General features: G+C 44.9%; 1 protein-coding gene across 1 annotated transcript in view; it reads left to right on the top strand.

Annotated features, from left to right (window-relative positions):
* Window positions 1-14,121, top strand: part of LOC149323357 (low-density lipoprotein receptor-related protein 2-like) — a 74,057-nt gene that overhangs the window by 35,282 nt on the left and 24,654 nt on the right. Inside the window, exons 18-19 of the mRNA XM_089539975.1 lie at window positions 9,383-9,598; window positions 12,432-12,670. Coding sequence (XP_089396101.1) covers window positions 9,383-9,598; window positions 12,432-12,670 — 455 coding nt within the window. The remainder of the gene's footprint in view (window positions 1-9,382; window positions 9,599-12,431; window positions 12,671-14,121) is intronic.

Below are 14,121 nucleotides of genomic sequence, written 5' to 3'. Positions count from 1 at the left end.
GATTTTAAGTGCAGTCATCATCATCATCATCATAAAATTTATTCGGTCATTGACCAGTAATCACAGAATTGTAGCAAAAGACACTGAAAATTTTACAGGTTTTGCACTCGGATATAAAAACAATCACATCGTTCACTTGTACATTCATTTAAAATCATAATAAAACTCTTTACACTTCAAAATAATTTCAGCAAATCTGGTGCTAATCACCATTTCTCCTGAAATTAGCCTAAGATCATACGAGTTACACATAATTAACTTCATTACTTTCAATACACTTACATTATCTTTATGTCTGTAATATACTCAGATTTTAAGACATAAGCAAAATAAAATAGCAATCTTGCTGGTAGAAGACGAGTATATCCAGAATCTGAAATATTATAATCTCAATGTTGGTTAACAATCATTAAACTCGGGCAAGACCGAGGCCGAACTTCAAAACCTCTCAGGTTCTTTACCTGGAGATCTTAATCTAACAGGTTTACTGGTTTGCCTATATTAGTTCCCGTTTACCATTTGGGATCGAAGTTTACATATAATGTAACAGAACTTTGCTACCCTGAATATCACTTCGGGTGCAGTATTAACACTGACCAGTGGATAAGTTGACTCAGGTTCTTTGAGTCAATTTTTGACTAAAATGTCTAGACTTGCATATGAATATATACAATAAAACATGAGTTAAGATTAAAGAGCTGACAAAATGTGTTTTAGCAGTTTTTAGGATATCAGAGTATAGTGGTGGTGTGGGATTTGCTAGACAGTGTGAAATAAAATCAACTGACAAGTTGCTGATTTCTTAAAATAGACCTGCGGATGGTGATACATCATCATTCTTATGAGAACACTGAAGCAGTGACAGTAATGTTCTGTCTATTCTCCCTAAGCTTTAGCATGGAAACATGGTGCTCTGTGGCACAATAGCCATCAATGGTATGAGAATATCTTAAATCATGTTATCTGTGAATGACAGTTACTACCTTCACCACCGTAACCTTTGTATGCCTTTGAGAGTTCAGCTCCAAAGCCTGCATTCAGTGTTCTAAAAGAATCGGACTAGGAATTGTGCTATCCTCCAGATTATGTTGGACTGCACCTCCCAGTATTGTTTATCATTAGCTATGTTGGTTAGGGTTAATGGGAGCTGAAGTTCAGCAACATTTGGAGGATTGCAGATTCCCTACTACAAGCATAGAGTTAGGATTCTTTCTGGAACTTAAGTGGACAGGATATCATATATACAGTAGAGTCTCAATTATCTGTCCTTCGATCATCTGACATTCCAGATTATCCGACATCACGGCTTCTTGGGGGCATGGCTGTAGGCATTTTTGCAACCCCAGACATGCCCCCAAACCAAAAAAAAAAACCCCAACGTTGTTACTGTAATGTTACTGCAACGTTACTTTTACTGTTACTGCAATAAAACTTCAATACATTTGCAATTCACAGTAATTTCAAGGCTTTTCTTGGACCCTCCAGATTAACCAATATTTTCAGCTATCTGACTATCAGCCCACCCGTTTGTTGGATAATCGAGACTCTACTGTATAGAGATTTTAGACAAAAAAATTGACCCCCCAAAATCCTCAGTTGACTTATGCACAGGAAAATGTAAGTACAGTGCACCCACACCGTACGTGGGCTCACCATACGTGGACCTGAAGTCACATGGATGGCGAGCCCTAATATGGTGAATGGGGACACTCTGCACTGCGTGCTTTGGGGCTGTGCCCCATTCAAACAAATGGGGCTTGAGCATACCCTCAATTTACCTTACACAAGGGAGGGGTCCAGAACAGATCCCTGCATAAAGTGGGGGTGTACTTTAACTTTTATTTTAAAAAGGACCATCCCTGGTGAAGTCAAGAGTATATTCTGCCCTGAAAGCACTGACCCCCCACTCCACTCTTTCATTCATTCAGCCTTGTGTGAGCACAAACAGTTATCCCTGCTAGAGTTTTATAAGTTCTTTGGAATTGTTTTCCTTTGCTTCATCCTCTAGATCAGGGGTCCCCAAACTTTTTCTGTTTACTTCCCCCTTTTGTGTTGGGTGACAACCCTAGTGTCCCTCACCCTATGCCTATTTCTTGATATTAAGTCTACTGCTCTTCTGCAAATTCAAAACAACCAGTATTGGTCACTACTCTTTTTGCATCTGGTCATCCTGGGAGTAGCAATGGAGCAAGCTGGCCGAATAGCAACTGAGAAACCTCTCACCCATGCCATCCCCCCAGCAACGGCCACTGCAGGCAACAGGCCTCTCGATTGCTGGTCAACCAGCTGCTTGGTTGCTGCTCCCAAGGTGACGTGTACAAAGGGAGAAGCTTCTCCATGATGAGGAAGGACTCTCAATCCTTCTTCACTGGGTGGAGATGGGCACAGCTGGTGTGTGTGTAGGAGGGTTACAGAGGGCACATGCTCTGGACCGGAGACTGGCACAGATGGGGAAAGGGAGAGATTTTAACTACAGGAGCCACTCTAAGGTGAAGGACTCTTTTCAAGAATCAGCCCCAGATGCTCCTCCCTCTCCTTCACTAGAGACACGTCTTCCCCTCACACACATACACAAACATTGCTTCTTCTGTTACCTCTTCTTTCAGCCGGTCCTATGAAAGAAAACAGGAGCAACAGAGCAGCTCCAACCTGCCAGCCATGTCCCAGCAAAGCTCGCAAAGCTTAAGTAGAGTCCCAAATGTGAAAATTCCTTTTTGCCACCACTTCTCCCTTATTACCATGTTCTCCAACTCCTTGCTCCAGTCAGTCCATCTGTCCCAAAATGGTACCACTCTGAGCCATATAAGCAACATCCTTCATCCAAGTCTTGAAAGAGTTTCCCAGCTGCCACTGCCACCATCAGTGACAGATGCAGCTAAGGGAGTGAGCTTGTGTGGGCAGGCGAAGAGAGGAGGCACCACCATGTGAAATGATAAGTGAGGCTGCCATGTGGTTCTAAGGGACCCTGAAAAGCAGTTTCATGCTCTCCATGGTCCTAAAGGCTGTTGGTTCCCCTTGCACACCAATACTTTGTTTGAACCCCCCCCCCCTTGCCATCCCCTTTTTCCTCACCCCCTCCTGCCCACTTTCCCCCTCACTGCCTGTTAGAATCCTGTTAGTATTCTACCAGATAGTGGTTAGTGTTGTAGTATAGTAGTTGGGGATGATGGGGCTTTAGTTGCAGTTAGAAATGTAGATAGTGATGTTTAGTGCATAGCAGGGCCAGGTGTCTTATCGGGTGGCCTTGAGGGCCTGGCTCTCTGAGCGGGGAATGTGCTTTCAGTTCTGTGGGAACCAGGAGGGGCTTCGCTTGACGGGTTTCTGCATGGGAGGGGATTTTGGCTTTTGGGAATTCTGTTACTTTGTCTGTGGGAGGGGTGTGGTTAGTCTCAGCTAAGAAGCTGAGTGAGGCACATGTCTGATTCTGGATCTATCAATAAAGTGCTGTTGATTATATCAATCAAACTGACTGGTTGATTGGCTGGGATTCTGGGTGCTAACTCTGACAGTTAGCTGAGACTCCTTACACCAACTTCTGCAATAACCATGACGGACCAGGAGGCCAAGGAGGAAACTGCATCCTCCAAGGAAAGCCAAACGACCGAGGCCGTGGAGGACACTCACACGGAGGCCCGAGGAACCTGGGCCGTGCCAAGGGCGGTGAGGCAGCAGTTGCCGCAGACCCCACTGGCACCTGGGCAGTGGTTTGGCCTGCCAGTGGCGCCACCCCGAACGAAAGAGCGAAGGCATGCTGCACGCTGGTCGGACTGGAACACAGGCTTCACGCAGCCGCTGCAACTGCCTCCTGGGGAAGAAGCCGACTTGGAAACGCAGGTACAACAGCTGACGGTGGACATGGAGGGGGTCCAGGGCACCCTGGCCACGATCCTAGAGGTCCTCCAACGGCTCACGGGTGAAGGAGGAGGGGGAGCAGGAGCAGGTGCAGGACCGGCCCCTGCCCCAGCAGTGCTGCCCCCAGGGGCTGGAGCTGGCGCAGGAGCTGGGGAGGAAGAGGCTTTGCCCCAGGGTCTCCCACCGGCGGCACCCCCCCAAGATAGAGCGCAAGAGGCCCAAGCCAGGAGGCTGGGAGTCAAGTTTGATGGGGATCCCCATACACTGCCTTACTTCCTATCGCAAGTGGCAGACCACATGGAGGAGTGGGGACCCACCTTCCCCAATGAGACAGCCAAAGTAAAGTGTGTGGCTAGACACCTCAAGGGGGAGGCTGCGAACTGGCTGGTGCAGCTATACGACTGCCAGGGCGCTGAGCTGAGAAGCCTAGCAGAGTTTATGAGAGCTCTAAGGGCCAGATTTGAAGATCCCTTTCGGGCTAGCATTGCCCTGGCTGAACTTAAGGCTTTGGATCAGGGATCCAGGTTGGTGTCTGAATATGCAATGGAGTTCAGGAGATTAGTGGCCCAAGTGCCTGACTGCACAGAGGGCATGAAGATTCAGTATTTTAAAGAGGGACTGCGTCCTGAGATTGTGAGATGGGCTCTCACCAGAGGCAACCCCCCACCGCGATGGAGTGGATTAGATTGGCTGGAGAGGCAGAGGCCATTCAGCAGGAGGTCAAGATGCTGTCTCAGAGGAGAGTAAAAGATTCCAAAGGGAAGGGAAACAGGGCCCCAGCACCGAAAGCTAAAGGGCAAGGAAGCTCTGCGGAGAGCGAGTGGGAGAGAAGGCGCAGGCTGGGCCTGTGTCTGAAGTGTGGCAATAAAGGCCACTTAATTGCAGCCTGTCCTGACAAAGGCCAAGAGAGGAAACCCAACCCCCTGCAGACCCCCCCTGGCAAAGCGGCGAAAGGGGGAAAAGGCAAGCCAGAGAAGAAGACCCCAGCTGATCGCAGCCTGCAAGCAGCAGAGGAAGGGGAATCAGAAGTCTGGACAGACAGTGGAAGTTCGGAGCCTGAGGAGGGGCCTTTAAACTACCAGAGCCTGCCTTAGAAAGCGGCGAAAGGCGGGCTGATGGAACTGAGAGCCGCGTGCGAATGGTGAGTGGGGGTGTCCCCCTATTTTCATTGACTGTGACTTTGATGGTGGGGCCAAAGAAAAAGGCCATGCAACTAATTGCGGCCATTGACTGTGGGTGCACCAGGTGCTTAATAAACCCTGCTGTGGTCAGCAGTTTGGACATTGCAACTCACCCCTTGCAGGAGCCCATACCCTTCACGCAGATGGATGGGTCTTTGATGGGTGGGCAAGCAGCCGAGAGGAAAACCGCCCCTGTGTGGCTTGGGGTGGCAGACCATTGGGAACAACTCCAACTGGTGGTGGGGCCCACCTACAACTACCATTTGATGCTGGGAATTGACTGGTTGCATCACCACAACCCCTCTTTAAGATGGAGGGACAGACAATTAATTTTTGATGATCCAGTCTGCAGAGAGCATTGCCTTGACCAGGCTATTGTGCTTCCTCCTCTCCTCCCGCCGGTGCCACGCCCGGGATTGACTCCAAAGGAGGTGGCTGCCCATTTAGAGACTGTACAAGGAGATGGAATAATAGACTGTGTTGGGGAGGGAGCAGTTTCCTTCCCTCAGTGCTATCAAGATTTGCAGGGGGTTTTTGAAGCTAAGGAGTGTGATGTGCTGCCTCCACATAGAGAGACGGATTGCGCCATTGAAATAGAGCCGGGGGCGCCGCTGCCTAAGCCTAAGTTGTACTTGATGACCCCAAGGGAACTTACCACCTTAAAGGAGTTTATTGAGAAGAACTTGGCCCGGGGGTTCATTAGGCCATCCACTTCGACGTTTGCTGCCCCTGTCTTTTTCAGGGAAAAGAAGGATGGCTCTTTACGGTTGGTCACAGACTATCGTAACTTGAATGGGATTTGTAGTACCAACAAATACCCCTTGCCTTTGATGAAAGACATGCTGGGACGGTTGGTCACAGGCAAGATTTTTACCAAGCTGGATTTGAGGGATGCTTACTACCGTGTTCGCATCAAAGAGGGGGATGAATACAAGACTGCATTTAATTGCCCCCTGGGGGCATTTGAGTACCTGGTTCTTCCTTTTGGTTTATCGGGGGCCCCTGGGATTTTCATGAGGCATATTAACAAGGTACTACATGACCTATTGTTCGAGGGGGTCCTAGTATATCTGGATGATGTGCTTATTTACTCCAAAGACTTGGATAGCCACATTAAGTTGGTCCGAGAGGTACTTAAGAGACTTTTGGATAATCAACTGTATGTAAAACTGTCTAAATGTCATTTCCACACAGAAAGACTGGACTTTTTGGGGTATAGAGTTTCTAACCAGGGCATAGAAATGGATCCTGCTAAAGTGCAAACTGTATTAGATTGGGCGCCACCAAGGAACCGCAAAGATGTTCAAAAGTTTTTGGGCTTTGCCAACTTTTACAGACAATTCATTCCTGATTTTGCCAAAATTGCCTTGCCCATAACTGACCTGCTTAAAACTAAGTCTTTGGAGAAGAAAGGGGGGGAGGTGGCGCCAAAAGGAGGCAAAGTGCCCAAACCTTCTACTCCAATTCTGTGGTCTGAGGAGTGCCAGCGGGCCTTTGACCAGTTAAAGCTGTTGTTCAGTACTGAACCCATTTTGCTTCACCCAGACCCAGATAAACCTTTTGTTGTGCAAGTAGATGCCAGTGACTTTGCTATGGGCGCAGTATTGTTGCAAAGGGACAATGAGGACAAACTTAGGCCATGTGCTTACCTGTCTAGGAGGTTCCAGAAGGCTGAAATAACTTGGCCTTGTTGGGAGAAGGAGGCCTATGCCATTAAACACGCCTTAGAAAGTTGGCGACAATTCTTAGAGGGGGCGCCACAACCTTTCGAAGTGTGGTCTGACCACAGGAACCTGGAGGCATTGCAAACTCTCCGAAAGCTGACCCCCAAACAGAGGAGGTGGGCCAAGGACTTTTATAAATACAAGTTCAAGCTAAAATTCTTCCCTGGGCGCCAAAACATTTTGGCTGATGCACTGTCTAGATTGCCACAACATGAGGGGAAGGATGCAATCCCGCTGGAAACTATCTTTTCTCCTGAACAGCTGGGCTTGGCTGTGATTACTCGCAGTAAAGCCAAAGCTTTGATTCCTCCTCCTACACAGGCTAAGTCTGAAGTTCAGTTGGATGACATGCTGCTACGAATCCAGCAGGTGGCAGATGCCGATGACTGGCTACTGCACCACAAGGACTTATTGTCTCGTAATGCTCAGGGCCTGTGGGTAAAAGGTTCTAAGGTCTATGTCCCAGCTTCCATGAGAGAAGACATTTTGAAGCTGTGCCATAATTCTAAAGCTGCTGGACATTGGGGTTATTTAAAAACTTGGCACAAGCTGCGCAACACCTATTGGTGGGAGGGTGTGCGTGCTGATGTTGATGCTTATGTAAAGAGTTGCCCTGTTTGTGCTAGGGCCAAGCCTGTGGTGGGCAAGCCTAGAGGTTTACTTCACCCTTTGCCCACGCCTGATACACCATGGAAACACATTGCTATGGACTTTATAACTGATTTGCCACCAAGTAAGGGCAGAGACACCATTTGGGTGGTGGTGGACTTATTTTCTAAACAGACGCATTATGTGGCTTGTAAAGGGATGCCCTCGGCTTCTAAACTAGCTGACCTGTTTATTTCCCATATATACAAATATCACGGTTTGCCGGATAGAATAATCTCAGATAGAGGCAGTACCTTCACCTCTAAGTTTTGGAGGGTGTTACAGAAGAAATTGGGGGTTCAGTTAGCGCTTAGCACAGCCTATCACCCCGAGACTGATGGACAATGTGAGAAAACGAACATGGCGCTTGAGAGGTACCTTCGGTCTTACACTAATTACCTGCAGGACGATTGGTATGACTTACTCCCTCATGCTGAGGTGGCTTTTAACAGTGCTGTTCATAGAAGTACTGGACAATCTCCTTTTTTGATTAACTATGGGTTTGAGCCAAAGCTGCTGCCTGCATTGCCTGCTGAAAAGTCTGACCCTGTTTCAGTGACTCAATGGTCTGAGAAAGTCAAGGGGGCCTGGCCTATGATTACTAAGGCATTGCAAGACGCCAAGCGTCAATACAAAAAATATGCGGACAGGAAAAGGTCAGACGGTTGGGACATTAAGCCTGGGGACATGGTGTACCTGTCCACTAAGAATTTAAAGTCCAGGTTTTCCTCTAAGAAGTTGGGTCCCAAATTCATTGGGCCTTTTCCTGTTAAGAGACTGGTAAATGATGTCACTGCTGAGCTCATTCTTCCCAAGTCCTACCGTCATCTTCACCCCGTTTTTCATTTTAGGTTGTTGAAGCCAGATCGGAGCACGGGTCGTTGGAAGACTACTGACTCTCAACCTTTGCCTATGATGATTGATGGGCAACAACATTTCGAAGTTGCTAAAGTTCTGGACTCTAGAGTGCATAAGGGCAAACTCCAGTATCTTATACGCTGGAAGCATTTTCCTGTTGATCATGATGAATGGGTTTCTGTTGCTCATGTTAATGCGCCTGATTTGGTGGCTCGTTTTCATGCACAGTACCCTGACAAGCCTTCTCTTTCCTCTGTGACTTGATTTCTTACTTTCCTGTGCTTCTGCCATTGGGGGGGAGGGGGTTTTCTTTTCAGGGGGGCTGACTGTTAGAATCCTGTTAGTATTCTACCAGATAGTGGTTAGTGTTGTAGTATAGTAGTTGGGGATGATGGGGCTTTAGTTGCAGTTAGAAATGTAGATAGTGATGTTTAGTGCATAGCAGGGCCAGGTGTCTTATCGGGTGGCCTTGAGGGCCTGGCTCTCTGAGCGGGGAATGTGCTTTCAGTTCTGTGGGAACCAGGAGGGGCTTCGCTTGACGGGTTTCTGCATGGGAGGGGATTTTGGCTTTTGGGAATTCTGTTACTTTGTCTGTGGGAGGGGTGTGGTTAGTCTCAGCTAAGAAGCTGAGTGAGGCACATGTCTGATTCTGGATCTATCAATAAAGTGCTGTTGATTATATCAATCAAACTGACTGGTTGATTGTCTGGGATTCTGGGTGCTAACTCTGACACTGCCCTCCTGAATCTTTCAACCACCCCTGGAGGGGTATACTGCCCACTTTGAGAATCACTGCTCTAGATCCTTTGTTACATGGCTCTAAGAATTACCCTTGACTTACCCACGGGATATATCAAAATTCATAGTTTTGGCCCCAAAACTTGCCCTAGACTTACATGTGAGATTGATATAGACTTACACGTGAGATTGTAAGTATATACGGTTGCTACAACTGTGCAAGCAGACATTGCCTCTTCCCCTGCAGAAACACTTTTGTAACATATCTGTCAGCGGTGCTTCTGTTTCAAAATGCAAAGCACCTACTTGCCTTTTCTAGCCTTGTTGAATCCAGAAAGTCCTGACTATTGAACCTATTTGTTCTTTCTATCTTTCGTATAGGAATCTTCAAATGTAAGAGTAGCAACAAATGTATTCATGAGAGATACAATTGTGATGGAGTATGGCATTGTCCCGACGGCTCCGATGAATCAGATTGCTGGAAGCCAACGCCAGAGTGTGCCCTACGGTGTGATAACAACACACGTTGTGTGCCTGAGAGTTGGATTTGTGATGGGAGTCTTGACTGTGCTGATGATGCAGATGAACAGGGCTGTGGTGAGCAACTTTATAAAAGTCACCAGGGGTGCCCCAATCGGAACAAGCAGTGGCTTTCTATACCAGTTGTGAGTTGTTATCTTGGGGAGGGGTATATCTCCTTGAGGCTGCTTCCCTAAAACAGTGTGGGATAATAATAATAATAATAATAATAATAATAATAATTTGTATTTTCCTGCCTCTCTCAGGTAGATCAAGGTAGGATTACAGCTCATAAAATGCATACAAAACAGTTCGGTGGTTGTTGTTGTTGTTGTTGTTAATCTTTATTTATATAGTGCTGTAAATTTGCACAGCGCTGTACATACAAACAATAAAATAGATAAGAGTAAATCTGCCCATGGCGTACAATCTAAGAAATAATAGCATAATACTTATAAATAATACATGACAATACAGGAAATGTTCAATAAAATACTATACAGTAGTAATTACGTTAAAACTTACAATATCATCAGTTACAATAATAATGCAGTCATACAGTAATCAAGGAGCTGGAACAATATCTCTTACACAAGGTCAGGTGGATAAGCTCACCGGAAGAGATCCGTCTTAACTGCCCTCTTAAATGCCTCCAAGGAAACAATAAGACGGATCTCCTCTGAAAGACCATTCCACAATTTAGGAACAACTACAGTGAAGGCTCTTTGGGAAGTTGTTGCTAATCTAGACATTTGTTGTTCTAACAAATTTTTCACAGTTGTTCTGAGAGTGCGGGGTGGATTGTGTAGGGAGAGGCGTTCCTGCAGGTAACTCAGGCCCAAGCCATGTAGGGCTTTAAAGGTAATCATGTCTGTTGTATTATAGGCTATCATGAGGGAAGACTGTAGACTCATGTTTACTTGCAGATTCATAAAAAGACAGCAGTTATCCTCTGCAACAAAGATTTGGATGGGATTGCCCAAATTAGCCATAGTTTTAAAATGCAATCAAAGCCTTAGAGCCTGAACAAGGAGAAACTCATGAAATGCATTTGGTAGAGTGAGCAATATGAAATGTAAGAGAAATGGCTTTTGATGTTGTGTCTGAAGAGTGAACAGCCAAGTTCTGAACACAGCAGATGGTCTGGGGCTCATTTTGCCAGTGTGTAGATACATGGTGCAGTGGTTTAAGTGTTGAAATACAACTCTGGAGACCAGGGTTCGATTCCCTGCTTGGCCATGGAACCCACTGGGTGACCTTGGCAAGTCATATGCTCTCAGCCTCGGGGAAAGGCAATGGCAAACCTCCTCTGAACAAATCTTGCCAAGAAAACCCCATGATAGGTTCAACCTAGGATCTTCATAACTTGGAAATGACTTGAAAGCAAACAACAGGTAGTTACTCCGGTTGTTTACAGTAAGCCCCTCTACAGCTAGGGGCTGCCACTTCCTTGCCTGGTTTCTGTATCTGTGTGATGTGTAGGAGAGTAATGTGCATTAGCATGCCTACACATTTGATATCATATCTTTTAATCTAAATCCACCATTAGGGTCCTAATTGAGCCTGATAGAGCCAGGATCCCCACAGGGACATAGCCAAGGGGGGGGGGGGGTTCTTGGGGCCCGGACCCCTCCCTTCCATTAGAAAAATGAATGGTGTGTGCTGCTGCGCCGCCGCTGCACCCAAGCCCCATTATAATGGTGGCACTTAGTCTGGACCCCCCCTTCCTAATATCCTAGCTACGTCCCTGATCCCTATAAAGCACCTCCACTACCACTTAATTGCTCTGTATATCACCCTTAAAAGGAAGGTGTTGCAAGGTCCCTTCCCACTGTGTGTCCTCAGATAGCACATTACATTAAAGGATTTAAGAAAATGCTTTGCATCCAAGGCACAGAGATGTGCAAGTGACAAGAGCCTGATTGTGAAGGGAAAAAGCCTTAATAAAATAGAGCACCAGGCATCATAGCCAGTGATCCCCCTCCCCCGGCCAAGATCTGCCAAAAATTGAAAATGCAATGATACACAGCAGGCCAAATGAGGTATTCACTATTTGTTCACCCTCCTGGAGACAGATTTTTAATGATTTCTTTTTATTAAGTAAACAATAGAAATATAACAATTATTTACATGCTCATATATACATATTGTCATTGTTCCAACATGTTATTTCCACATTCATTGAATAATATCTTGTCTTTTCCTTCTTATTTCATCTTACATCTTGCATATCTTCCAGTCTTCCTTTCTTAATTTCATATGCTTTTCTTCACTTCACATGATTCCATTTAACATGGTTCCATTTGTTATGTTTCGTATTTTTTTCCCTTTCTTTTTTCCCCATTCTTCATTATCCTTTCCCCAATTAGATCTCCTCATTCTACATTCCAATCATTCTACCCTCTCACTTCTCTATGCTCCTCTGACATTTTCACATATCTTCAAATTACTACCTCTTACTTTCTTAACACTTGCTCATGCCTTCCTTGACTGACTTCTCCATTCCACCTTCCTCCCCTTTTCTCTCAATTTTATAAAATCTTTTCCCTTGCTTTAAAAATAATGCTATTTTACCCTTTTCTTTGTGTGCCCTCTAAACTTGACTTTCCAGCCCTTAGTCTCAAGTGATTTAGCTATGCTTCTTGCAGATCCCATTAGCTTTCTCCCTTTTCTGGAGACAGAATTGGAGAACAAAGAGCTAAATGAGATGTTGGCTCATGATACTCTTTGACAAATGCTATGGGAGTCATGATTTTATTAAACCCAGATATTTTCTTGTGTAATTCACACACCTGTAACTAGAAAATGGATGCCTGTTCATACGTCTTATTGGATGAGATTTCAGCGAAGTCTGTCTCAGGTGTTTTGGAAGGGGCATGGAGACTTAAACCGTGGTGCCATGTACTTTCAGTTCATCCAGAGTGTTCTCAGCATGATTTCCAATGTAAAAGTGGCCAGTGCATTGCTTACTATCTGCGTTGTGATGGAGACCATGATTGCAAGGACCACTCAGATGAAGCTGACTGCCCAATCCCCAAAATACATCTGTGCCCTTCAGATGAAGCCAAGTGCCCTGGAAGTGGAGAGTGTATCCTAAAGGAATGGCTCTGTGATGGGGATGTGGACTGTAAAGATGAATCTGATGAACAGGTATAAATGGCAAAGGATAATAAGCTCCGCGGTTTATTATTATTGTCAAGTGATCCATCTAATAGACATATGTGTAGAAAAGCAAACTATAAGCAGAATGAATTAGGGTTCTGAAGGTAAAATACAGTGGCATAACATTGTCACTTTGGCACAATACTGTTCAATATGGGGAGAGAACAAGATAAATTCCATCCAGGGAACTGAGGGGTTATTCATAAAGTGAAAATGATGCAGGATAAATCCAGGTTGAATCTCCGTTGTTCACCTGTACCCCAAATGCACCCAATTATGTTTGGAGGGGGGCTGCTAAAACTCCCACTTAACCCAGAATAATTGCTACTGGGTTGGGGTTTTTTTTAAGTTTTTTTTTTTAAGATTTGCATCATCAGCAGTGTGAATAATTGATGTGAATAGACCCACGATTAAACTCTACATGCCTTGAATGCTTTTCAAATACATTTTGCATCATAGACTCCATGTTTATTCAAGTGCTGGCTCGATAGTGTGGTTCCATAGTGTGACTAACCCAGAATGCATGAGTGAGGTTATTCATATCGTTCTGCAAAAATAAAGATGTCTAAATGACCCTTTTGAGTCTTACTCACTAGAAAATCTTCTTAGCCATTTTGTTGAGGCTTTTTGCATGGTCTGCATAATTTGTTCCAACCCTATTTTTGGGGGGTTCCTTCACGTGTTCAATTATGCAAATAATCTCACTCACGCAATCCAGGTTGTACTTACACTGTAGAACCACATCTATGTGCATCTCTGCAAGTTCAGTTGCTCACACATGCCAGTGCTCAAATAAAGATGGAGTCAATGATGCAAATGTATCCAAAACACATTCAAGGCATATAGAACTTAAACCTGGTTTATTCCAGGTCTTATTTGCATTGGTTGTTCACACAACCAAGTATCAGAAAAACGTGGACATAAACCCAACATTTATTATCTTGGATTAAGTAATTTTTAGCAGCCCTCCCTCCCCCACTTAATTGGATGTATTTGAAATGCATGTGAACAATGAAGATTCAACTCAGATTCTATCTGGATTATTTTCACCGTCTGAATAACCCCTTAAATGCTAGGACTAGAAACTTACTCAAACAATGCTAAGATTGTCAAGAAGACAGTATTGTAAGATCAGATTTGAGTTTACAATATGATAATAATAAAAATATTTATTTATTTGCTTCCTCTCCCCATGGATCGAGGCGGAGGACAACAACAATTAACAAACAACATCAGTTAAAAAGCATTGGTTAAAACACCCATCAATTCAAAGGACAAATAAGATGGGCCTATATTAAAACAATCCATATCTAAAATTTGTCATTTAAAATTCACAATTTAAAAATAATCTTGATAAGCCTGCCTGAAGAGACTATGTAATAGCTATATAACTACAATAGCTATGTAACTACAGTAATCACTGCCTTGGTGACCAAATC

This window comes from Sceloporus occidentalis, unplaced genomic scaffold, assembly GCF_023333645.1.
Source record: "Sceloporus occidentalis isolate IW3139 unplaced genomic scaffold, rSceOcc1.0.p SCAF_1, whole genome shotgun sequence".
Classification (NCBI taxonomy): Eukaryota; Metazoa; Chordata; class Lepidosauria; order Squamata; family Phrynosomatidae; genus Sceloporus; species Sceloporus occidentalis.
The sequence above is the reverse complement of the archived record's forward strand: the minus strand, read 5'-3'. Positions and strand labels throughout refer to the sequence as shown.